At 44.3% G+C, this 27,414-nt stretch overlaps 1 protein-coding gene across 1 annotated transcript in view; it reads left to right on the top strand.

The window, feature by feature from the left end:
* LOC311129635 (uncharacterized protein) overlaps positions 1-27,414 on the top strand; it is a 79,813-nt gene that overhangs the window by 45,206 nt on the left and 7,193 nt on the right. Inside the window, exons 2-29 of the mRNA XM_084161984.1 lie at positions 11,390-11,449; positions 15,763-15,852; positions 16,047-16,091; positions 16,629-16,673; positions 16,778-16,840; positions 16,983-17,036; positions 17,248-17,274; positions 17,481-17,555; positions 17,646-17,708; positions 17,871-17,906; positions 18,051-18,089; positions 18,334-18,429; positions 18,680-18,715; positions 18,849-18,908; positions 19,018-19,053; positions 19,334-19,378; positions 19,508-19,540; positions 21,439-21,499; positions 21,645-21,680; positions 21,830-21,976; positions 24,729-24,815; positions 24,969-25,052; positions 25,288-25,358; positions 25,781-25,972; positions 26,091-26,259; positions 26,453-26,545; positions 26,647-26,849; positions 26,944-27,376. Coding sequence (XP_084018110.1) covers positions 11,390-11,449; positions 15,763-15,852; positions 16,047-16,091; positions 16,629-16,673; positions 16,778-16,840; positions 16,983-17,036; positions 17,248-17,274; positions 17,481-17,555; positions 17,646-17,708; positions 17,871-17,906; positions 18,051-18,089; positions 18,334-18,429; positions 18,680-18,715; positions 18,849-18,908; positions 19,018-19,053; positions 19,334-19,378; positions 19,508-19,540; positions 21,439-21,499; positions 21,645-21,680; positions 21,830-21,976; positions 24,729-24,815; positions 24,969-25,052; positions 25,288-25,358; positions 25,781-25,972; positions 26,091-26,259; positions 26,453-26,545; positions 26,647-26,849; positions 26,944-27,376 — 2,479 coding nt within the window. The remainder of the gene's footprint in view (positions 1-11,389; positions 11,450-15,762; positions 15,853-16,046; positions 16,092-16,628; positions 16,674-16,777; positions 16,841-16,982; positions 17,037-17,247; positions 17,275-17,480; positions 17,556-17,645; positions 17,709-17,870; positions 17,907-18,050; positions 18,090-18,333; positions 18,430-18,679; positions 18,716-18,848; positions 18,909-19,017; positions 19,054-19,333; positions 19,379-19,507; positions 19,541-21,438; positions 21,500-21,644; positions 21,681-21,829; positions 21,977-24,728; positions 24,816-24,968; positions 25,053-25,287; positions 25,359-25,780; positions 25,973-26,090; positions 26,260-26,452; positions 26,546-26,646; positions 26,850-26,943; positions 27,377-27,414) is intronic.

The following is a 27,414-nucleotide window of genomic DNA, read 5'->3' as shown; positions in this document are numbered from 1 at the left end:
TGAACGAATTGCAAAAATCTCTGAAGCTGGAGACTCTTATCTCCCTCACTAACTTTAAGCATCAGTTGTCAGAGCACCTTACCGATCACTGCACCTGTACACAGCCCATCTGAAATTAGCCCTCCCAACTACCTCATCCCTATATTGTTATTTATTTTGCTCATTTGCACCCCAGTATCTCTATTTGCACATAATCTCTTGCACATCTATCATTCCAGTGTTAATACTAATTGTAATTATTTTGCACTATAGCCTATTTATTGCCTTATCTCCATAACTTGCTACATTTGCACACTCTGTATATAGATTTTCTGTTGTATTTTTGGCTTTATGTTTTGTTTTACCCCATATGTAACTCTGTGTTGTTGTTTTTATCGCACTGCTTTGCTTTATCTTGGCCAGGTCGCAGTTGTAAATGAGAACTTGTTCTCAACTGGCTTACCTGGTTAAATAAAAGTGAAAAAATATAAATAATAATAAACAGAAACCGTGGATAGATGGCAGCATTCGCACAAAACTGAAAGCGCGAACCACCGCATTTAACCATGGCAAGGTGACTGGGAATATGGCAGAATACAAACAGTGTAGCTACTCACTCCGCAAGGCAATTAAACTGGCAAAACATCAGTATAGAGACAAAGTGGAGTCGTAATTCAACGGCTCAGACACAAGACGTATGTGGCAGGGTCTACAGACAATCACGGACTACAAAAGGAAAACCAGCTACGTCGCCGACACCGACGTCTCGCTTCCAGACAAGCTAAACACCTTCTTCGCCCGCTTTGAGGATAACACAGTGCCACCGATGAGGCCCACTACCAAGGACTGTGGCCTCTCCTTCTCCGTGGCCAACGTGATTAAGACATTTAAGCATGTTAACCCCCGCAAGGCTGCCGGCCCAGACGGCATCCCTAGCCGCGTCCTCAGAGCATGCGCAGCCCAACTGGCTGGTGTGTTTACGCTCTCCCTTTCCCAGTCTGCTGTTCCCACATGCTTCAAGATGGCCACCATTGTTCCTGTACCCAAGAAAGCAAAGGTAACTGAACTAAATGACTATCACCCTGTAGCACTCACCTCTGTCATCATGAAGTGCTTTGAGAGACTAGTCAAGGATCATATCACCTCTACCTTACCTGTCACCCTAGACCCACTTCAATTTGCTTACCGCACCAATAGATCCACAGACGATGCAATCGCGATCACACTGCACACTGCCCTATCCCATCTGGACAAGAGGAATACCTATGTAAGAATGCTGTTCATTGATGATAGCTCAGCATTCAACACCATAGTACCCTCCAAGCTCATCATTAAGCTCGAGGCCCTGGGTCTGAACCCCGCCCTGTGCAACTGGGTCCTGGACTTCCTGACGGCCCGCCCCCAGTTGGTAAAGGTAGGAAACAACATCTCCACTTCGCTGATCCTCAACACTGGGGCCCCACAAGGGTGCGTGTTCAGCCCCCTCCTGTACTCCCTGTTCACCCATGTCTGCATGGCCAAGCATGCCTCCAACTCAATCATCAAGTTTGCAGACGACACAACAGTAGTAGGCTTGAATACCAACAATGACGAGACCGCCTACAGGGAGGAGGTGAGGGCTCTGGGAGTGTGCTGCCAGGAAAATAACCTCTCACTCAACGTCAACAAAACAAAGGAGATTATCGTGGACTTCAGGAAACAGCAGAGGGTGCACCCCCCTATCCACATCGATGGGACCGCAGTGGAGAAGGTGGAAAGCTTCAAGTTCCTTGGCGTACACATCACCGACAAACTGAAATGGTCCACCCACGCAGACAGTGTGGTGAAGAAGGCACAACAGAGACTCTTCAACCTCAAGAGGCTGAAGAAATTCGGCTTGGCACCTAAACCCTCACAAACTTTTACAGATGCACAATTGAGAGCACCCTGTCGGGCTGTATCACCGCCTGGTATGGCAACTGCACCGCCCGCAACCGCAGGGCTCTCCAGAGGGTGGTGCGGTCTGCCGAACGCATTACCAGGGGCAAACTACCCGATGTCACAGGAAGGCCAAAAAGATAATTGATCAAGGACATCAACCACCCGAGCCACTGCCTGTTCATCCCGCTATCATCCAGAAGGCGAGGTCAGTACAGGTGCATCAAAGCTGGGACCGAGATAATGAAAAACAGCTTCTATCAAGGCCATCAGACTGTTAAATAGCCATCACTAGCACATTAGAGGCTGCTGTTGCCTATTGAAATCACTGGCCACTTTAAGAAATGGAACACTACATTTACGTCATTTAGCAGACGCTCTTATCCAGAGCGACTTACAGTTAGTGAGTGCACACATCTTTTTTTTTTATACTGGCCCCCCGTGGGAATCAAACCCACAACCCTTGTGTTGCAAACGCCATGCTCTACCAACTGAGCTACATCCCTGCCGGCCATTCCCTCCCCTACCCTGGACCAATTGTGCGCCGCCCTGTGGGTCTCCCGGTCACAGCCGGCTACGACAGAGCCTGGATTCGAACCAGGATCTCTAGTGGCACAGCTAGCACTGCGATGCAGTGCCTTAGACCACTGCACCACTCGGGAGAGTATTCACTTTAATAATGTTTTACATATCTTGCACTACTCATCTCATATGTATATACAGCATTCTATTCTATAATATTCTACTGTATCTTAGTCCATGCCGCTCTGTCATTGCTTGTCCATATATGTATATATTCTTAAATTCCATTCCTTACTAGTTTTGTGTGTATTGGGTATATGTTGTGAAATTGTTAGATATTACTTGTTAGATATTACTGCACTGTTGGAGCTAGAAGCACAAGCATTTCGCTACACCCGCTATAACATCTGCTAAACACGTGTATGTGACAAATACAATTTGATTTTATTTTATTTGAACAGGAGTATAACCTACCTGGCTGGCATGAACATAAACCACGGGGAAAAGCTTCCTCCATTCGCTATTGAAGTGCATAGATGACATGTATTATTTCCTGCTGCCCCTGTTTTGATACAGGTGCATGATAATGGTCCATTCTAAATCAAAACAAATGTCACACATATATTATTTAGTATATGTAAAGAAAATATTAAATCAAGAAAAGTCTGATGGGTGACAATATTAGCCTATCACTTGTGAATTATATCATCTTAGTCCTGTATTGACGCTTTGCCTGTTTGATGGTTCGTCGGAGGGCATAGCAGGATTTCTTATAAGCTTCCGGGTTAGAGTCCCGCTCCTTGAAAGCGGCAGCTCCACCCTTTAGCTCATTGCGGATGTTGCCTGTGGCTTCTGCTTGGGGTATGTACGTACAGTCACTGTGGGTACGACGTCATCGATGCACTTATTGATGAAGCCAGTGACTGATGTGGTGTACTCCTCAATGCTATCGGAAGAATCCCGGAACATATTCCAGTTTGTGCTAGCAGACATTATTTTGCAACGGTTATCATCCTACAGTGCCTTGCAAAAGTATTCATCCCCTTTGGCGTTTTTCCTATTTTGTTGCATTACAATCTGGATTTCATATAATGGACATACACAAAACAGTCCAAATTGGTGAAGTGAAATGAAAAAAATAACTAGAAAATAAATAACGGAAAAGTGGTGCGTTCATATGTACATTACATTACATTACAGTCATTTAGCAGACGCTCTTATTCACCCCCTTTGCTATGAAGCCCCTAAATAAGATCTGGTGCAACCAATTACCTTCAGAAGTCACATAATTAGTTAAATAAAGTCCACCTGTGTGCAATCTAAGTGTCACATGATCTCAGTATATATACACCTGTTCTGAAAGGCCCCAGAGTTTGCAACACCACTAAGCAAGGGGCACCACCAAGCAAGCGGCACCATGAAGACCAAGGAGCTCTCCAAACAGGTCAGGGACAAAGTTGTGGAGAAGTACAGATCAGGGTTGGGTTATAAAAAAGTATCAGAAACTTTGAACATCCCACGGAGCACCAATAAATCCATTATTAAAAAATGGAAAGAATATGGCACCTCAACAAACCTGCCAAGAGAGGGCCGCCCACCAAAACTCACAGACCAGGCAAGAGGGCATTAATCAGAGAGGCAACAAAGAGACCAAAGATAACCCTGAAGGAGCTGCAAAGCTCCACAGCGGAGATTGGAGTATCTGTCCATAGGACCACTGAAGCCGTACACTCCACAGAGCTGGGCTTTATGGAAGAGTGGCCAGAAAAAAGCCATTGCTTAAAGAAAAAATAAGAAAACACGTTTGGTGTTCGCCAAAAGGCATGTGGAAGACTCCCCAAACATATGGAAGAAGGTACGCTGGTCAGATGAGACAAAAATTGAGCTTTTTGGCCATCAAGGAAAATGCTATGTCTGGCGCAAACCCAACACCTCTCATCACCCCGAGAACACCATTCCCACAGTGAAGCATGGTGGTGGCAGCATCATGCTGTGGGGATGTTTTTCATCGGTAGGGACTGGGAAACTGGTCAGAATTGAAGGAATGATGGATGGCGCTAAATACAAGGACATTTTTGAGGGAAACCTTTTTCAGTCTTCCAGAGATTTGAGACTGGGACGGAGGTTCACCTTCCAGCAGGACAATTACCCTAAGCATACTGCTAAAGCAACACTTGAGTGGTTTAAGGGGAAACATTTAAATGTCTTGGAAAAGCCTAGTCAAAGCCCAGACCTCAATCCAATTGAGAATATGTGGTATGACTTAAAGATTGCTGTACACCAGTGAAACCCATCCAACTTGAAGGAGCTAGAGCAGTTTTGCCTTGAAGAATGGGAAAAAATCCCAGTGGCTTGATGTGCCAAGCTTATAGAGACATACCACAAGAGACTTGCAGCTGTATTTGCTGCAAAAGGTGGCTCTACAAAGTATTGACTTTGGGGGGTGAATAGTTATGCACGCTCAAGTTTTCTGTTTTTTTTGTCTTGTTTCTTGTTTGTTTCACAATAAATCATATTTTGCATCTTCAAAGTGGTAGGCATGTTGTGCAAATCAAATGATACAACCCCCCCCAAAAAATCCATTTTAATTCCAGGTTGTAAGGCAACAAAATAGGGGGGTGAATACTTTCGCAAGCCACTGTAGGTCAGGCTAATGTATGTCTAATGTCCTGTAGCAACCTTTGGAGCTTACAGCCACACTTTGCACAACATTCCCTTCATAGCTGCCCACCACTGATTGACCCACCCCACAAACCCCCAGTGTATCCCAGAAACCCTCAGCGGCTGACCTCAACCCATGCCTGGCATGTGGGAGGATGAATCCCTCAATCCAAGACCTCTCTCCCTAAAATGTTGCTGCAATAGCCTGATGTGCATGTGCACGCACGCACGCACATACATACACACACACACACACACAGTGATTGTGATTCTGTGGTATAGACAGTCAGGCCACTGCTTAGATTTTTATTGAATGAGATACAATGGCAGTCAGTCATAACAGTGTTTTGTGTCTGGCTTGAAGGTATTTCCTCAGTCCTACCACAGAAAGTACATAACATCTCTCTCATTCATAAACATGGCTCTCCTCCTAAGCTCCTCAGCTGGAGTGAAGAGGAATGGCTATGGGTATTATCTCAACTGCTCGTATCAGGAAGTCAGAATGTGGAAGAAGACTGTTTGTTGTTGTTTTCAGAAACTAAAACAAAAGACTTCCTGCTCCGAGTGTGTGTCTGGTCAGCCTCAGAATGTAGTCCACGAGCATACGGCACTGACATTAGCGTTTTCTCCTGAAAGATGGAGGAAAAGTGGAAAGGAGCGAGAGGATGGCAGGGAAGGGGCACTGTATAGGTTAGATATGCAGGTGTTGATGACGCATCAGACACACCTATTTACAGTACATACTTATTTAGACACGGTCATAAACACTGAACAGACCCTTCAGGAAAGTGCCAGTAGGTTAACCTACAGTATCAAAGGTGAGCGCACCGCACAGTTCCAAAGGCTTCTAGCCAAGGCATGTTTCTGCCCCTGTCTGGTGATCAAAAGTATTGCTTTCCTGACTCTCAGCTCACCACCATAGGACATGGCAGCTTCCTTGTGAGCTATAATAAGTGATACCAGCCAAAATGGTCTTTCCCACACAGTGAGGAAAAGGTCATGCTGCCTTTTCATAACAAAATCACCATGGAAACAAACCCTTGTGATTGGACTCGTAATAGTGTAGATGTTTTGACCAGATCTGTGTCTGATCACAGCTTGTTCCACTGCTTGTCTGTAACAGGGAGAAGGAGAATAGAGTGTAGCTGCTTCGTACAGATGGCATGTTACAGTAAAGGGCAGATTTATACAGAAATACCCTCAGAATTTCACAGTGAGAGGAACCCTGTTTGTCTTAGCCTTAGGACTTCAGGGAACAGTGTCCAGCTGTCTTCATACATTTTGAAGAACATACACAGTTACGTAACTCTCTTGCACTCTCATCCTCTCTTATATAATGACTGTTCATATGGATGTCAGACCCCCTAGTATCAATCCACTCAATCAATCCAGTCCTCTAATCTGGAGTATAAACATTACTCACCAGCCCCTCTCCTCTCTTCTTTCGTGTCTCCTCTCCTCAGTATAGGGAGTTTCTGAGAAGAGCTTTTCTTTCTGAGTAGTGACATTAGACAAACCAATGATGTAATGGGAAAGTGTTGAACTGGGTTGAGATCTTGGGATTGAGCCTACTGGGAGATGTATGGCTAAATGGTCGAATCCCCCCATATGCATACACACAAAGCTTGTAGATATTTCTACCTCTGGTCCTATCACAGTCCCTTCCCTCTAAACTGACCTTCGCTCTCTCGCTCTATGAGCTCTAATAATTGGTCTCTCTCCTCCTTTCTCCCTTTTTTAAAAACTCATTCCTCTCCCTCTCTTTCCCTTCACTCATCTTTGCTTGCACTCTGAGATGCTATCTGTCTGTTTCTCAACAAACACTGGAGCCCATGGTCCCTGCCAGCATGGCCATGGATTAAACACTCACGCCCACAATTACTCACGCATACATACACAGACAAGCAAACACACGCAAATGCAAAATTCTACAGGCATGCACATAAACACCTGCAGGTCTTCTGGCAAAAATATACATACAGTACAAATAATTTTGAACAGATTTGACAGCCAGACACACAAGCATACAAATGATATACAACCACGCTTACACAGACCTGTGAGGTTTCTGTTGAGGTGGTTATTGTACCTACTCCAGACCCAGGTCATTGGCCATGTCCGAATACACCTACTTGCATTCTAAATAGTAGGCATTTTGGGTATACAAAAAATATTACGTTTTATAGTATGTGGAATTTCGAAAATGTAGTATGCTTTAAATAACAGGATGTCATACTCATTTTGGCGTTTCATCTATAGAATTCTCTACACACTATTGAGAAAGAGAATCGTATTTAGAGACCCAAAATGAACGAATGGCGGGAATCAACGCAATTGTGCATTAGATGACACATTCTCAGTAGGATGAGCCTAGTATGATGTTATTTGTTGGTTACTGCATTCATTTTTACTAAACGGTACATTCTAAAATGTATGTAGTACGATTCGTACACAGTATGCAGTTTAAGTAAGTAGTAGGCAAGCTAGATTTTGGACATGGCCATTGTGTACTGGATACTCAGAAACCCATTACCTTCCACTAAACATCCAGGAATCGCTCCTCTCCTCAGAAACATACTGTAGTTCATTTTCTTTTGAAGTCTGTTTGGAATCTGAAATCTGTTTAGTGTTTGAGTATGCAACCGGTCTGGGAAAATGGCTTCACTACATCCAAGTCAAGACTCATACATCATCCTCACCTCCTACCCTGTAATTTCACACTCATTTAATTCCTCAGCCTCTCTGTTCTCATCATTTTCACACTCATTTCATTCTGCTGTCGTGGCCTATTGGTCCAGTATGTGAACTAGTGGAGAGAAACCCTCACACATACATACATACTCTCACACACACACACACACACACAGAGATGGTTTATACATTCTACTGCTTTCTGTTATTACTGATAGTCCCGATAGCCCCCATAGCCCTATAGACTTGGGAATCTAGGTGATAACGCCCTCTTAAGATCCCTTTTTCACATAGGACCAGATACTCAATCAGCCCACCCACTGGGCACACACTGGTAGTATCCATGTCATTTCATTGAAATTACGTTGAACCAACATGGCATAGATGTTGAATTGACGTCTGTGCCCAGTGGGCAGTCTCTCTCTTTAGCAGCACAGGTCATTAACTACAAATCTGTTTTTGTATGGATGTCAGTTTAGTCGGCCTGCTATCTTGTCGATCTGGTGTTTGGGTTTGGTGAGATGCGAAACAGACTGAGAAAGAAAGCAAAACGGGACATCTAAAAAACAAGCTACCCTTCCTTTGATCTCCTGTCAGATTTGCATGTTGTGGTTAGAGAGCATGTGATAGACATCGCAGAATGGCAGAGTGAGAACATACACAGGAGATGACAGACACGTGGAGACATTACCACGTCATGCGTGTCAGTGTGTTCTGGGTTAGAGGGTTGGAGGCATCTCTGTCATGCAAAGAACCTGCTGGAATGTCTGATCAGAGAAAGATGGAGAAGTTTTGTCTAACAGGAGGATGTAGGGAAGGAGATAGAGAGGCAGACGGAACGAAACAGAAGAGAGAGAATTGGAGGCGGAGGGAAACGGAGAGAACAACACGTGGAAAAATTATTGATCACTGAAATCAGTTACATTTGTAAGTTCATGAAAATGTCACTTTCTTCAGAGCATCAACTCTTCTTGGTTTACAGTATCTAACAATCATGGGGATTTGTCGAAATAGTGGTACAGTAAACGATTATGTACATCAGAAGCTGTACTGGTGTGAGCTAGAGGATTTAGCCATAACAAGTAACACATGTACGTAGTTGGTTCAACAGTCAGTAATCTTGCTCTCGATCTCTCTCTCGCTCGCTCGCTTTCACTCTCAAGCAGGCACTCACACTACCATGTTAATTGACTATTCCTCCAGCACATTAGAATGAAATCTAGTAAAATCTCTATAAAAACAATATGAGAGAGAGGTGTAACTGGTGTAAAATGGCTGGCTAGCTAGTTAGTGGTGCGCGCTAGTGACATCAATCGGTGACGTCACTCGCTCTGAGTTGTTTCCCTTGCTCTGCACGGGCTGCAGCATTTGTGGAGCGATAGGTAACGATTCTTTGTGGGTGACTGTTGTCGATGTGTTCAGAGGTGTGAGCAAGGAGTGGGATGGAAGCAACACTGTTACAGAGTGAGGAAAAGAGAAAGAGCAAGAAAGAAGGGGCGAAAGGGGGGGCCTGTGGTGAGGATGAGGATAGCAGGGTGGTTTGAGTTGTAGAGGGTGACTGATACCCATGTTTACCAGGGTTCTCAGATCAGCAGCAGCAACTACACATTGATCCACTTAGCTTGGACTTGAGGTGGAGCGGAGGCAAGGGTGTGTGTGTGACAGAGAGAGTGGGGAGTGAACGGGGAATTGCGAAAGGAAGTGAGGGTAGATGATGGAGATGAGACTGTGTGTGTGTGTACGTATGTTTGTATATAAATTATGTGTGTACTGTATGTTTGGGGTTCTGCGACTGTGCTCTCTACTGGTTACTTAGGGTTTGTCACACATACACTACCAGTCAAAAGTTTGGACACACCTACTCATTCAAGGGTTTGTCTTTATTTTTACTATTTATTACATTGTAGAATAATAGTGAAGACATCAAAACTATGAAATAACACATATGGAATCATGTAGTAACCAAAAAAGTGTTTAAAAAATCTAAATATATTTTATATTTGAGATTCTTCAAATAACCACCCTTTGCCTTGATGACAGCCTTGCACACTCTTGGCACCAAGAAAACAATTGGTAACACACTACGCCATGAAGGACTGAAATCCTGCAGCGCCCGCAAGGTCCCCCTGCTCAAGAAAGCACATATACATGCCCGTCTGAAGTTTGCCAATGAACATCTGAATGATTCAGAGGAGAACTGGGTGAAAGTGTTGTGGTCAGATGAAACCAAAATGGAGCTCTTTGGCATCAACTCAACTCGCCGTGTTTGGAGGAGGAGGAATGCTGCCTATGACCCCAAGAACATCATCCCCACCGTCAAACATGGAGATGGAAACATTATGCTTTGGGGTTGTTTTTCTGCTAAGGGGACAGGACAACTTCACTGCATCAAAGGGACGATGGACGGGGCCATGTACCGTCAAATCTTAAGTGAGAACCTACTTCCCTCAGCCAGGGCATTGAAAATTGGTCGTGGATGGGTATTCCAGCATGACAATGACCCAAAACACACGGCCAAGGCAACAAAGGAGTGGCTCAAGAAGAAGCACATTAAGGTCCTGGAGTGGCCTAGCCAGTCTCCAGACCTTAATCCCATAGAAAATCTGTGGAGGGAGCTGAAGATTCGAGTTGCCAAACGTAAGCCTCGAAACCTTAATGACTTGGAGAAGATCTGCAAAGAGGAGTGGGACAAAATCCCTCCTGAGATGTGTGCAAACCTAGCGGCCAACTACAAGAAATGTCTGACCTCTGTGATTGCCAACAAGGGTTTTGCCACCAAGTACTAAGTCATGTTTTGCAGAGGGGTCAAATACTTATTTCCCTCATTAAAATGCTAATCAATTTATAACATTTTTGACATGCGTTTTTCTGGATTTTTTTGTTGTTATTCTGTCTCTCACTGTTCAAATAAACCTACCATTAAAATGATAGACTGATCATTTCTTTGTCAGTGGGCAAACGTACAAAATCAGCAGGGGATCAAATACTTTTTTCCCTCACTGTATATGTGTGTGTGTGTGCTTCTTGAGAGTGTCACTCTCATGGCTGTGTGCTCTGTAGCCCTGTCCTCAGTGTTAGCCCAGTCTCAGTAGATATACTCCACCCTGCTCTGCCTGACAGGGCTCTGGCAGCACGCCTCACACGTGAGCAACGAACAGCTGGATAATGGAGGGAAGAGAGGAGAGATGGGCTACAGGGCAGTTCCCAGGCTCTAGTCCCTGGTGAGAGGAGAAGAGGCGAGAGTAAGAGGGAGAGGGGTTTGAGAGAGTAGTGAGGCCAGCTGGTAAACTGTCATGTGGGTAACTGCCTAGTAGGGTTGCTGCAGGAGAGCTGCCTCAAAGCTGCAAAGCAAATTACAACAGTTAACACCACGATCTCCTTTCTGATCATTTGAACTGATCAAATTAATGTTTCTGGTTCATGCTGTGTGTGTTTGTGTTAGTGTCAGTGTTGCGTGTTGCCACTGGCAGAAGAGATAAATGCTGTAAAAGAATGCAGAGAGCTTTGGAAGACTAGGGGTGATCGGGGGGGGGGGGGGGATTATGTTGCCCTCTAGTGGTGTATAATGGTCTCAGTCTCAGTCTACTGATTGCTAATCTCTCTCTCTCTCTCTCTGTAGGGGTGTTCTGGGTCATCGTGCGGAGGAAAATGTGACTGCAGCGGAGTAAAAGGAGCAAAGGTAAGCATTCTGTCCATCACTCCTTCATTGTCTACCAGTTTCACATTTCTCTCCACTCTCTTCTTTTCTTCGCACCGTATCTCTTTCACCTACTCTCACTCATCCTGAGATTTCTACCTAGAAACTAAAGATTCCAGAATCCCTGTTAGGCTCAAAGGGGTGGTGACTCTGTCTAGGGACGTTTCTTATGGTACGGTATGTATACATTTTTGGATGTCCATCATCCATTTCGTATGATATGTTACGAATAATTTTTTTTATGATATGTTACGAATAGCAATTTGAAGAATGTTACGAATTTGCATTATGTATAATATGTTACAAATTCCACTTAGCTAGGTGACTAACGTTAGCTAGGTGGCTAACGATAGCTAGAATAGGGGTTACGGGTTAAGGTTAGAGGAAGGGTTAGCTAACATGCTAAGTAGTTGCAAAGTAGCTAAAAAGTATTAAGTAGTTGAAGAGTTGCTAATTAGCTAAAACGCGAACGCACAACCTTTTGGGTTCCTAGATGTTTGCGTTATACCCATGTCATAGGCAACCATAATCCCCGACCAACTTCATTCCTTTCGTTTTTGGCTTAACCTCTTAAGGATTGGACCCTTTTTTTCAATTTTCGCCTAAATTGACATACCCAAATCTAACTGCCTGTAGCTCAGGACCTGAAGCAAGGATATGCATATTTGTCAAATCAAATCAAATCAAATTGTATTTGTCAGATGCGCTGAATACAACAGGTGTAGACCTTACAGTGAAATGCTTACTTACAAGCCCTTAACCAACTATGCAGTTTTAAGAAAGAATACCAAAAAAAAAAATCTATCTTAATACAATTTGAAAGGAAACACTTTGAAGTTTGTGGAAATGTGAAATTAATGTAGGAGAATATAACACATTAGATCTGGTAAAAGATAATACAAACCAAAAAACATGTTTTCTATTATTATTTTTCACCATCTTTGAAATGCACGAGAAAGGCCACAATATAATATTGCAGTTTAGGTGCAATTTAGACTTTAGCCACTAGATGGCAGCAGTGTGGGTGCAAAGTTTCAGATTGATCCAGTGAAGCATTGCAATACTGGATTATTTTGTATCAAGTCTGCCCAAATGTGCCGAATATGTAAATTGATACATTTTCAAGTACATAACTATAGAGAACATACAAAAATGATATGGTAATACAAAATGTAAGTTTACACACTCCCAGGAATGTCATACATGATGGATCATTAGCTTATACACTAACTTTCACACATTTAGATGGCCAGGCGGGGTGGGTGTGGAGCCAGAGACAGCAGGGGTTCAAACTGTAGAACCCAGTTCCAACGTTTGAATATAAAAATGGATTTAATCAAACAAAACTATGCTACATTTTAACTCTGGGACCCATGACAAATGAGAGCAGGTAGCTTAGTGGTTAAGCGCGTAGTGCCGGAAACCGAAAGGTCGCTGGTTCTAATCCCCGAACCGACTAGGTGAAAAATCTGTTGATGTGCCCTTGAGCAAGGCACTTAACCCTAATTTCTCCTGTAAGTCGCTCTGGATAAGAGCGTCTGCTAAATGACTAAAATGTAAGAACATTATTTACCTTCAGAGGTGAATGTATCAAACCAGTTGCCGTGATAAGTTTTTTGTTGTTTTGCACTCTCCTCAAACAATAGCATGGTATTTTTTCACTGTAATAGCTACTGTAAATTGGACAGTGCAATTAGATTAACAAGAATTTAAGCTTTCTGCCCAGATAAGACATGTCTATGTCCTGGAAAGTTTGCTGTTACTTACAACAGTCATGCTAATCACATTAGCGCATGTTAGCTCAACCGTCCCGTATATGGGACACCGATCCCGTAGAGGTTAAGTAACCTTCTGCCTTATGTAACCATACCAAATGTAACATATCATACTAATTTGTGTGTCACAGCTGTACATGTACTATGTTACGTATAGTCTTAGAGTCCAGGATAGTCAGTCTAGTCCTGGGTGGAAAATGGAGGAGCGGAGCCACGACATGGAGCAGGGATCAGGATGGAGACAGACTGGAATCAGGCAGAATTAGAGCATGTCCGGACACACAGCTGAGCTGAGGGCGGCATTCCCACCGGACCGAACAATCTCTCATTCACTTTTGAAACAGTACCACACTGTTACAGAACATCCAGCAATCAGTGGTTTAAAATTGTGGTTGGAAGTTTAAAAGACACTTGAAGACAAAGTCTACACATTGCCTGTCTTATCTCAAAGTAACAATGACACACTCAGTTACATCTCCACCCTCTCAGGGATTACAGAAAAAAACAATTACGTAGCGGCTACTGTATGTATTGACTCACACACATTAGAGCCTAGCAACAGTGTCTTATCTACCCTGCATGTGTAGCCTTAAGCTCTCAAAATGACTCATTGTTTTAGAAACAGAAGCCGACAGACAGACCACAGAGGACGACAGAGGACCTGTGTGTTCTCTGGACCCAGGCCTGTACTGACTGACTGACAGACTGAGCCTGGTGAAGTCATGCCTCATGTCTGTCTGTTGAAAGGTGTTGAAGCCTGGCAAACCAACCGCTATTTCAATTCCCCCTGCATAGACAGAGGAGCTGTGTGTTCTCTGGACCCAGGCCTGTACTGACTGACTGACAGACTGAGCCTGGTGAAGTCATGCCTCATGTCTGTCTGTTGAAAGGTGTTGAAGCCTGGCAAACCAACCGCTATTTCAATTCCCCCTGCATAGTTTCGCTGTGATGATGTCACTTCCTTCCGCCCACGATGGGGGTTCTGTTCCCTTGGCGACCGGCCCAGGTCCTGGTTCTCACGGCCTAGAATTGAATGTTAAACTTCCAACCCCATGTGAGCTTTAGGAATGGAGGGATATGGGAGAGAGAAAAAGAAAGGCAGGAGGTCGAGAGAGTAAGACAGACAGAGACACACACACAAAAAAGGGCTCCAAAAACCACTGCTTTTCCACGCCTCACCCCCCTCCTCTAGATCCCCCTCTCTCACTCTTGGCAGCTGAGAATGTACTTAACAAAATATAAACTCAACATGCAACAATTTCAAAGATTTTACTGAGTTACAGTTCATATAAGGAAATCAGTCAATTGAAAGAAATTCATTAGGCCCTAATCTATGGATTCCACATGACTGGGAATACAGATATGCATCTGTTGGTCACAGATACCTTTTAAAAAAGGTAGGGACGTGGAACCAGTCACTATCTGCTGTGACCACCATTTGCCTCATGCAACGCGACACATCTCCTTCGCATAGAGTTGATCAGGCTGTTGATTGTGACCTGTGGAATGTTGTTCCACGCCTCATATATGGCTGTGCGAAGTTTCTGGTTATTGGCAGGAACTGGAACACGCTGTCATACATGCCGATCCAGAGCATCCCAAACGTGCTCAATGGGTGGCAAGTCTGGTGAGTATGCAGACCATGGAAGAACTGGGACATTTTTAGCTTCCAGGAATTGTGCACAGATCCTTGCGACATGGGGCCGTGCATTGTCATGCTGAAACATGAGGTGATGGCAGTGGATGAATGGCACGACAATGGGCCTCAGGATCTCGTCACGGTATCGCTGTGCATTGAATTTGCCATCGATAAAATGCAATTGTGTTCGTTGTCCGTAGCTTATGCCTGTCCATACCATAACTCCACCGCCACCATGGGGCACTCTGTTCACAATGTTGACATCAGCAAACCGCTTGCCCACACGACGCCATACACGTTGTCTGCGGTTGTGAGGCCGGTTGGACATACTGCTAAATAATCTAAAATGACGTTGGAGGCGGCTTGTGGTAGAGAAACATTCAATTCTCTGGCAACAGCTCTGGTGGACATTCCTGCAGTCAGCATTCCAATTGCGTGGTCCATCAAAACTTGAGACATCTGTGGAATTGTGTTGTGTGACAAAATAAGCTTTTTGTGTATGTGGAGAATTTCTGGGATCTTTTATTTCAGCTCATGAAACTTGGGACCAACGCTTTACATGTTGCGTTTATATTTTTGTTCAGTGTTCAATGGGTGAGGGCAGACTACATGGCCCCGTGAAAGAACAGTAGCTCCATCTGGTGGCAGATAGAAGGAACACATGAAGCAATCAGTACTGACAAGCTGCTGCTGTCTCATCAATCCCCTTCATATTTTTTCTAATCCTAATTTGTTTAACCCCAGTTGCCTGTAGGCACAGATCTAGGATTAGCTTACCTTACTTAAACCCTAGACTCAACTATGATGCCGAAAAACATAGATCAGCATCTATACGGGTAACTTCATTCGACTCTGTTCAACCTGCTTTGTGTGTCCTGTAGGGTGAGAGGGGGTTTCCTGGTCTCCAAGGCAACATGGGGTTCCCAGGCATGCAGGGCAATGAGGGGCCCGCAGGGCCGATGGGCCCTAAGGTGAGTGACAGCTCCAGACCACACCCGTTCACAGTATCACCCACCCACCAAGAGACCTTACTTGGGACAGCATAATGTGATTTACTATGCTTATATTATAACACATACACATTCATCATTTTATTTTAAAAAAATTAGTAATGTCACTTCTATGTTGTCTTAATGTCACCTCAATGTCACTTGTCTCTTCCCAGGGAGAATATGGCGAGTCTGGAACTCCTGGAATGAAAGGAACACGTGTAAGCACAATAATGCTATCAGAACAGACCTCTTCTAGTCTGCAAACCAGTGTTTACTTTCTTACAGCATTTTAGCTTTTGTCAGGACTACCTTGAGGAACGTATACCGTAATATTACTGGGTTTATGTGAGTCTGCCTTCTTATTGGAATGCAATTACTTGTATTCAAAGTGATCTGCTAAATTACTCAAATATAAATGCTGTGTGTTGTGTTTCACACTCCTGAGTGGCGCAGTGGTCTAAGGCACTGCATTGCAGTGCTAGCTGTGCCACTGGAGATCCTGGTTTGAATCCAGGCTCTGTCGTAGCTGGCCGTGACCGGGAGACCCATGGGGTGGTGCACAATTGGCCCAGCGTCGTCCAGGGTAGGGGAGGGAATGGCCGGCAGGGATGTAGCTCAGTTGGTAGAGCTTGTGGGTTCAATTCCCACGGGGGGCCAGTATGAAAATAAAAAATAATGTAGGCACTCACTAACTGTAAGTCACTCTGGATAAGAGTGTCTGCTAAATGACTAAAATGTGATATGATGTCTTGCAGGGATCTAATGGTTTGTCAGGCTTCCCAGGAAATCCAGGGCTTCCGGTATGTTCTGTGAATTCCTGTAAATCATAACCTCACAAACAAGTTGTTTAGGCCATGTGTCCTACCTCACAAATGTCTTACCTGTCCTTGCCTCTCCCCCACAGGGTATCCCTGGACAAGACGGCCCCCCTGGATCATCAGGTATCCCAGGGTGCAATGGAACAAAGGTGAGTCATATGTTTGGTGTCAACTCTGCTGTAGAAACTCACTTACTAATTCCTGTTATTTACGTACTTCTACCCAACCATGCTGTCTCAACCCTGTCTTCAGTGTGAACTGACGTCTCTTATCTGTATGTCTGTGTTCCAGGGAGACCGAGGGACAGATGGACAGCCTGGGTTCCCTGGTCTACAGGGTCCTCCTGTAAGCTCTCTACAACATCAACATCACCAACATGGTCACAGTGTTAACTTCAACACTGCCACAGACTTCACCTTAGACCAGCATTTCATACTAGACCTAAATCAATTAACGAAACATAAGACACTATACTGAAAGATGTTATGATTAACTATTAATAAAATGTATTTATCATTCAATCGGGCGAGATTTACAACTCTATTTCTCTCCTCAGGGTATCCCTGGACTAATGGGATTGAAAGTAAGTTAAAACAGAGGTCTTTTAGATCCTAAATAAATTATGTACATTTCAGTGTTAAAAGGTATGGAAGCATTTGTAGCATCATAAGACATCTACTACAACACTGTTGATGGGCCGGGAAATATAAATGTCCCTCTGTGTAGTGTATTAGTCTCTAACCTGTCTCTGTCTGTCTGTCTGTCTGTCTGTCTTTCTGTCTCTCCCAGGGAGACCCAGGTGGTGTTATAGGAATCATTCCACTGAAAGGAGATAAAGGATTCCCTGGAACACCGGGTCTACCGGTATGTATGTGTGTGTGTGTGTGTGTGCGCGCGCGTGCGTGCCTGACAACAACTCGCTTATACAGAATATTCATCCTTTCTTTCCTACAGGGACCTAATGGCCCCTCAGGACCTGAAGGCCCCCCAGGAAACCAGGGATCAGACGGACCCAGAGTGAGTGATCACTCTAACACTGGATCACTTAGACTTAAATGATACCCTATTCTATGATACCTATGATACCTTATTCTCACTACTTTTGTGAAATGTTTTAACATTAGGATCAAATTGTCTTTAGAACACTGACTGACTGACTATATTCCTCTTTCCCTTTAGGGTTTCCCTGGCCCACCTGGCCCCCCAGGAGAGAAGGTAGGCTTGTTGTCAATTATCTTCTGATAATAGGCCAAAGTTCCGACCTATTGTACTGTATATTGTTGTTCATCCAATCAGATTGCTCTCAGTTGTGAAGGCCAATCAGTTGTCTCAGTAATGACTTTGGTCTTCTCTCTCCAGGGTGACCGGCTTTCTTTCCAGAGTGAGAAGGGAGACAAGGTGAAACACGCACACTTTCATGTTTATAACATCTTTATAAAGGGTTTATAAGCAGTAATATAGCCATAATAAATCAGTTGTAAACAGTTATAACTTCCTTCCTTCACCGTTGAGGGCCAGATTTGGTCTCCATCTCCATTCACCTCCTCTTCTTCCACAACAAAGCCCTCTGCCTTTTCACTGTATATAGTTTTCTTTGTTCCCGTTTCTGATCCGTACCCTTGGTATTTCTCTCTCCTGATAGGGTGAACGAGGGCTCCGTGGTCCTCCTGGCCCCCCCGGACCCCCATCACAGGAAGTGGGAGGAAATCCCGTTACGCATTACCTCCCTGGACCACCGGTACACAGCTCCTTATAATCAATGATAATCAATGATAATAATAGTTGATGATGACCTACTTTGACCTAAGCCCTTGAATCCTTCATGGAGCATAAGCCACTGACGAATGCCCTCCATCTCACTCTATTAACAAATCTATGGTTATCAATGGATGGGTGGATGGATGGATAAATGGATGAATGGATTGATGAATGGATGAAGGGAAAGTAGGTCTGCCTCCTTACTAAAGGTGTTTGTGTCTATCCTTCAGGGTCAGAGAGGCGAGACAGGAGACAGAGGAGAGAAAGTGAGTGTTTTACTATTTTTCAACTCGTTCATACATTAAATGACATTACAGTACATTAAGCCAATATTGACCTGACTTGTGTTTTGATGGCCACTATGAGTAACATTGATGTAATTTATATTTTTGTCTGCAGGGTTCTTGTATTCCATATCTAAATGGGGTCAAGGGTGAACAAGGCCCACCAGGACCAAGGGTGAGTGACGATGATCACATTTCAATAGAATAACATTTTGCTTTTATAGAAGAAAAACAAAATTATTTGCTTTCATGGTAGAACTGAGTTTCTGTGTCTTGGATTTCAGGGAAAACCTGGAAAAGATGGAGACAATGGATTTAAGGTATAGAGATACACGTATACACCTAAGCTACTTTCTCACTGTCTCTCACTCTCCCCTCTTATCTCTCTCTCTCTCTCTCTCTCTCTCTCTCTCTCTCTCTCTCTCTCTCTCTCTCTCACTGTCTCTCACTCCCCCCTCTTATATTTCTCTCTCTCTCTCTCTCTCTCATTATGTCTGTGTCTCTGTCTTTCTCTCGCTCTCTCTTGTGGTTTTGTCTCAGTAGTTCAGTTGTGTTTGATGTCTTTGTCCTGATCATTGTGATGTGCCTGTTGTCATACAGGGAGAGAGAGGCTTTCCTGGCGGCCCTGGATACCATGGAACACCGGTAACTAAACAACCATTTATTCTGTACCAGTCAATACCTGTACACACCTGTCAAATGCTTATTAGAAATGATCTCTGAGTTACCTTTCAGTTCTGAGGATAATAAAATGGACGTCTCTTTGTGTTCTAGGGTGAAAAAGGAGAGAAAGGACCTCCAGGATATGTAAGTACTGTCTCTGCATACTGTATAGTCCAGGGGTTCCCAAACTTTTTTGGCCCACAACCTCATTTTGATATCTGAAAATGCTCATGACCCCAACCATGTGAAAACAAATGATGTTATTGGGGCTATGGCAGTCAATTGTAAAACATTCTAACAGTATTTCTGATTGTATTCTCAACTCAACATCATATACTTTTAATGTGGGGCTATGACAGTCAATTGCAAATTAGTCTGACACATTTTCTCTTATCTCACCACCACTAATGAGATGGGTGTGCTTGTGCATGTCGCATAGGAGCTTCTCAAAGTCAGGGGGCGTGGTCAACAGTGCGCACCTCATCTCTCCTGTCACATCCAACCTGGATCGATATTTGTTTTTAATGCAGACGAGAGCACTGAATCAGCGTACCATGAGTTTTAATGCTCAGAGGGAGATGGCACAGTATTCCCTTTGAGTCAGGAACCAAAACTCCTCCATAGTGACCCGTGAATGCATTGTCTGCAGCATTCGGTCACATGATAGCTAGATTGGATGTGACAGGAGAGATGAGGTGCGCACTGTTCGATTTCACTTACCGGCATGTCAACTGAGCCAAGATCACAGTCAAACGGATTTCGCTGAGTCGGTCACTCATCTGTAGAATTTGTTGGTATTTCCTCTGCATGCTTGCATTCAGCTCGTTCAGTTTCCCAAGTACTGCATGTCGTTACATAGGCAAGGATACACATTTTATTTTCATTACACAGAAAGACATCAAAGTCAGTTTTTTTTTTTACATCCATTGCGAATGACAACAGTTCCTCTCTCAATTTGAAAAATCTTTCCAACACTCCCCCTCGATAACCACCAAGCCTTGGTGTGAAATAGAACATTGCACTCTAGCTATGAATGTGTCTCCCTCTGCCATATGGATGCATTGTATGATGCACCCACTATATGGAGATATGGGATCAGAGCATGACAGAGGCCTGCCCGCCGTCCTGTGATAGATGGAGCCCCATCTGTGCATAAGCCCACCATTCGATCCCATGAAATCACTTTTTCGTCACTATAGCCTCGCAGCATACTGAACATCGCTGAGACAGAACAATATGTCCTCGTGAATAGCATTCCCCGACATGTAGCGATCAAAAGTCAATGCATGGGCATCTCGGCCCTCACAGCTAATGTCCATTTGGAGAGTATATGTTGGGGAGTTTGAGTCATTCAGTCAGTTTCGTCTGGATTGCTAGCTTGATTGCGAGGATAAATTCTTAGTTTCACAATGTTATCTTACAAAGGTATTGATGTGAGTTTCTGTTCCTCTGCCTCCCCACACATTGTTGTCACCATATCAATTGCGGCCGGTAATATAAAAATCTCTTCAATAGTGTGTGGTTTCATAGCGTAGCAGGCTTAGCCATTCACCGTGGGAATGATTCAAGTGCAACGGTGAAGTGCGTCCTTCTCCCACAATCTAAGGGCGCTCTCTGGTTGAATTTTAACTTTTAGATTTTAATAATTTTCATTTTTAAGGTTAACCACATTACAATGATTTTGAGAGACAAAGACGATATTATAATATATATATACTTTTTTTTACCAGGATATTGGAAATTCTCCCACGTCCCCATTTTCATATCAGTCGTGCCCTAGCTTAGGAACCACTGCTGTATTCTCTCTGTAGTCTTGCTTATTGCTCTCAGCACCTCAATCTAACTCTTGTACATTTAGGTGCAATTCTATTTTATTACAACCAGATGTCGCCATACAGTCATTGAAAGTGAAATGAGACCAACTGAGTGCTGAGCATCAGCATTATTCTTGAGAAGTGTAGTATTTTTTGAGTCTTGTATGCAGGGGGATGAACATTTTGTATTTGTATAAGTTCAAAGATTTTGTTTTCTGTGATTGTAAGGTTGATGGTGCTCCTGGGGCTCCCGGCCCCCCTGGTCTCCCGGGCTTACAAGGAGAAAGAGGTACAGTACACACACACCCCACCACCACCCTTTTATAAAACTACACTGTTTAGGTTATCACACCAGCATCCATAGAAGAATGCACACTAAGGTTATATGTAGGCCTTATGTACCACCAACTCTCACCTTTTCCTCTGTATGAAAGGTTTCCCTGGTCTTCAAGGAGATCTTGGTCCACCAGGTAAGAGAACAAAAACACACACTTCGACCATCAAGTGATCAGTTACCCATTCTTTGAAACTTGGTCATATTTTACATCCTCTCTGTCATGTAGTGTGTTAGTTGACATCCCCATACCTTACTGTGTGCCTCCTCTGTGGTGTATCTTAGGCAGGCATATTGAAGGACCTCCCGGAGAGAAGGGCCAACCAGGAGAGATCGGTCAGAAGGGAGACAGGGGTGCAGACGGGGAGTCTCTCAGAGGAAAGCCTGGACAAGATGGATTCATCGGACCCCCTGGTCCTCCCGGACCTCCTGGTAGGTGCACTTTACACATTCATAGTGTGACCTTTGTCATTCTGGAGTATTGTAGCTGATTATACATATAGCCAGTGGCGGCTCCTGAAAAAATTCTCAGGAGGGGCAATTTTTCTGATGATTTAGGTGACCTACACACATTTAAAAAAAAGATATGTCCAGCAACAACATGAAGACAGGGGCAGCATATAAGTCAATACCAGAAGCATTTATTGACTGATCTCAAAAGTGTTGGCTTACCAGGGTTGGTGGAGCCCTCAGTTTCATCTTTGCCTCGCAAAGCTAACTCAAACACTCCGCAAAACTTCACACACTGGATTAGCCGGCTGAGGATGTGGCGGTTCTTGCTAATGTCGTAGTAAATATATTTGTTATAGTGAATATGGAATATGATATGTTGAGTAAAATGTTGTGCTAAGATCTATTTAGGTCAGGAGCTGGTTATAAGTTCTGTTCCTATCCAATAACAATGGACAAAAGGGTCCTATCTTGTCAGCCTTGTCAGCAGGTGGCCAAGGACAACACCCACGCCATAGGCCTCTCAGTTCTTCCAACTCACGAGTTCTTGCTCTGAGGACACACACACACACAAACACACACACACACACATCATCACTGTTAAACACACACACACACACACACACATCATCACTGTTAAACACACACACACACACACACACAAAAATCCCCTCTCTTAGGCTGAACATTTGAAGACAGAGAACCCGACTCAGAGCCAATGCAACAGTGACAGTAGCCTGGAGGTGACCTCGCCCAACTCATCAGGACCAATCAGAAGATCAGAACTACTAGATTGAACCTACTTCATTTATTGCATAAAATGTCTGCACACAATGTTTCGGGGCTCTCTTCAGATAATAATAATAATAATAATAATATGCCATTTAGCAGACGCTTTTATCCAAAGCGACTTACAGTCATGCGTGCATACATTTTTGTGTATGGGTGGTCCCGGGGATCGAACCCACTACCTTGGCGTTACAAGCACCATGCTCTACCAGCTGAGCTACAGAAAGTGGATACTCATGGATGCGCATTGCAATTGTAAAATGTCAACACAATTGGAGACACCACGTCATTTTTGGAGACATGTTATTGACAGTAAACTATTGTAGATGCGACTGCTAACTAAATAAAACATTTTAGCTGGCTAGCTAATCATCTTAGCTAAATGTGGGGCAAACAATTCAGTTATTTACCGTTAATTTGAGGGATTGGGGTGAAAGAAATCGAGTTACATAGTGATACTTTACGATATACTGTATTGACAATATCGCAATATTTTAGCGCTAGTTGGCTGTACCTGCACCAAAACACCATTATTGTTCCTTCATAGCTTGTTCTCAATCTTTTCACATTGGGAGCCAATTAGTTTTCAGCACTTTTATTTCCATGACTGATCAAAACTCGTTCTCATGGCTTTCTGATCCCTCTGCAACAGACATATGGTGCGCAATAAAATCACAGTATCGAATCGCAATACGTATAGAATCATGAGACTCGCAATGCTGATGCATATATCTTATCGTGAGGTTCCTGGCAATTCCCAGGCCAAGTTCATTTGCCACAACAAATCTCTTCGCTAGCAAACGCGATGTCTTCTCCAAAACGACAATGTGTCTCCAGCAATGTTTACTTTTTTGACGTTCTATGGCATCTCCACTTTCCAAGCATATATGACCACATGTAATATTTTGGTAAGTGATGCAAATAGTGAACTATGTAGGGCCAGGATGTAAAATATATGTAGCTGCAGCAATTTCTCTTATCTGATATGGTAAGTAATGGGGCTTAATTTATAGCTCCCTAAGAGTTTGACGAACGGGTCCGTGAACGCGATTCCAGATATATTTACCTCTGAATAAACTGCCTTTATTACACCATATCCACATCCAGTAAACTTGTGATTATCAACACTAACCTCATCGTTGTGGCGGCGGACAGCTAGCCTGTATCCCTCGTCATCCAGTTGAGTGAGTGGCAATGTCTTTTTTCGTTCGTACCAATTTTTGGAAAATCCTCGGGTGTAGGACTTTCCGCCTTTAGTAGAAACCTGTTGAATTATTAAATTTGGTCTGGGAGGTCCTAATTGTTTCGTTGCCAATTTATCTTAATTTGTTCGCCGACAAAAAGGAACTTCTTTCAAAGACACAATCGAGTTGGACTGAAGCCTAGCCATTTTGATAGTAGTAGTGAATTGATTGAGGCTGCTACCTGGTCTTTTCTTAGTTACGTTCATTCGTGGTTACGTTATGTATGACGAAAGCGCGTAAGTGCAAGCCCACAGACACCCATAGAGAATGTATTGAAAGCTTTGAAATGTGAAAAAAATAGATTTTACATGACAGGCTATGAGAGACTTCTGGGCGATTTTCAACCTGACTGAAATCGCCCAAAAAACGGGCGGGGCCATTTGAAGCACGACTTTAGCCTGATTTGACATTTAGTGGCTGTCAGATCAGACGTGAACACTGATAACTGCTGTTGCCGTGATATAATTTTTTATAAATTTATTTAAAAAAAAAATATATATATATTTTTCTTTTTTTTAAATAATTGATTAGAAAAAAAATCCCTTCCTTTTCCCGTTTGGCAGTGCGTCGCCCATATCGCCCTATTGAACAAGCCGTCCCTGCATATAGCACCTGAGTGTTTTAGGTGCCTCAGTGTTGCCTGACATCTCTCACTTTTACCACCTCTCTGTGTGTGTGTGTGTGTTGTGCTATCTGTATAGGTGATGAGCCATGTGATCCAGCCCTTGAGAAGGGACCACCCGGGTCCCCCGGCCCACCCGGACTACAGGGGGAGTTGGGACAGAAAGGTAAGGAAGGGAGGGAGAGGAGATGGTGGGACCTGGGGATTTCATATAGTGCAGTTGAGAAGTTGACTTTGTTAGCGAGACATCCATCTTATCCCACGCGGTCACCTACCTGTTGTTTCTCTACTGTGAACTTGTATTGCGTTGTACCTCCAGGTGATCAGGGAGACACGTGTGTGCAATGTGAAGCCTTCGGCCCCCCTGGACTCCCCGGTCCCCAGGGGCCTAAAGGACTGCAAGGTGAGGTGACCCACACTATTGGCTGAATCATAAATTGAGATTACATACACAGAACTGAAACCTTTGTTGCCATTGATTTCAATGAGTGATTGGCACTAAGATTGAGTTCCACATCTTCAGCCTGTGTCTCAGGTTAGGATCCTGACCCTAGGGCCTATATTAATCTGACTCCACACTGTTTCCTATGAGATGGTGTTGTTGTGTTTGATTGAGAGGTGTGGTTCGTCTCCTGTAGGATACCCTGGAGCAGCAGGGAGTAAAGGAGACAAGGGACTGCCTGGACCTACTGGGCCTGATGGAAGCCCTGTGAGTTATCTTCATCACATTACTCATTCCTCTAATAGAACATGATAAAGACCATTACGGTGGACATGTTGCATCACTATAGCTCCATGAAGATCAAGATCCTTATTTGTGTGTAACAAGTAGTCAGAGGACATTCACATTTCAAGTTTTATTAGTCGTATGTACAGGATACACCGTCCGAAATGCTGACTTCCAGGTACCTTCTCTACAATGCAACAACAATAAGAAACAATACAAGATAAGAATAAGAACATAAAGTAAATGGCTCAGTAGAATATAATAAACATTTTAGCATAAGTAGAATACAGGAAGGCACAATTTATAGTACAATATTAACACGTCATTACTATGTATGTTTGTCCAGTAGTTTTCTAATCAAATACATTGTTGATTGATCCTGCTGTCTCTTCTCCTCTCCCCAGGGTAATTCCGGTACTCCTGGGTTGATAGGTGCTCCAGGAGCCCATGGTGAGCCTGGGGACATCTACGTGGCTCCAGGGCTGAAGGGTGACAAAGGAGGGTCTGGCTTCGTGGGCACACGAGGACTCCCAGGTGTGGATGGACTGCCAGGGAAAGCTGGACTACCAGGCCTGCCCGGACCCAAAGGAGAACCTGTAAGTGTGTGCACACATGCATGTGTGTGTTTCAGCCATTACTTTAAGGATTGCAGCATCTACGCTCATGCAGTGATGTAGTCACTCATCCCTCTCTATCGCTGATCTCTGCCTACAGGCCCGAGATGGCATCAAGGGGGACCGTGGTCTGGATGGGGACCCTGGGATCACTGGACCCCAAGGAGAGAGGGGTCCTCCTGGTGTACCAGGGTTTGGCCGGCCGGGGGAGCCTGGAGAGAAGGGTACATCTGGCCAAGCAGGCCAACCTGGAATCCCTGGACAACCAGGTGGGTGTGCAACTACAGATGAAGCTATTGATGCAGCTAAACACATATATATATATATATATATATATACACACACACACACACACACACACACACACACACACACACACACACACACACACACACACACATACATACATTTAGGTATAAGGAGCCAATGACCATGTGTATCTGCTCTCTCCCTATGTGTCAGGACTGAAAGGTGAACCAGGAAAAGGTGTGAGTTCACCTGGACCCCAGGGCACCCCTGGACCTCGAGGAGAATCTGGCAGACCTGGACTACAAGGTGAGGATCAGCTTAGTGTTTATATGTATAGCTTATGGTAGGCTATGGTCCTGCATGGTCCTGCACAGCTCATAATGAACATCTTCTCCATCCCTACCCAGGTGACAGAGGACCTCATGGAGACCCTGGAATGCCAGGATTCCCAGGACAGAAAGGTGACGCAGGTGTACCTGGCATCGGATTCCCAGGACCACCTGGGCCTAAAGGATATTCTGGAGCTCCAGGAGCCACTGGGTTGCCAGGAGAGCCTGGAAGACCTGGACAGGATGGTTTCTCTGGAATATCAGGCACACCTGGTCCAAAGGTGTGTGTTTTCTATTTGTATGTCGTTGCTTCACTTCCTGTTGTTTCAAACTCCACAACCAACCAATCAACCAATCTTCTACTGTCCTTTCTAGGGTGAGCCAGGTCGGGGTCTACCTGGACCTAAAGGTGCTCAGGGTCCTGCCGGAGTGACAGGTTTTCCTGGAGAGAAAGGCAACCTTGGTCTACCTGGTATTCCCGGACAAGAGGGACACACAGGACCACCTGGAGCTCAGGGCATTAAAGGTGACCCCGGCCTCCCTGGTCAGCATGGTGGCACTGGACCCCCTGGACCCCCTGGAGCAGGAGAACCTGGTGCCCCTGGACCCATGGGACCCCCTGGAGAGTCAGGCCTCTTCGGTCGTGACGGTGTGAAGGGTGATAAGGGTTTCCCTGGCTCTCCTGGTCTGGACATGCCCGGCCCTCAGGGAGAGAAGGGAGGCTCAGGATTCCCTGGACTTTCTGGTTCCAAAGGGTTGACAGGACGACCAGGCCCCGCCGGCAGAGATGGATTGCCTGGGGGGGCAGGTGAGACTTACAGGCCTCAGAACTGTGTAGGAGGTCTG

The sequence above is a fragment of the Coregonus lavaretus genome (genome assembly GCF_964263955.1).
Source record: "Coregonus lavaretus genome assembly, chromosome: 5".
In the NCBI taxonomy this organism is placed as follows: domain Eukaryota; kingdom Metazoa; phylum Chordata; class Actinopteri; order Salmoniformes; family Salmonidae; genus Coregonus; species Coregonus lavaretus.
The sequence above is the reverse complement of the archived record's forward strand: the minus strand, read 5'-3'. Positions and strand labels throughout refer to the sequence as shown.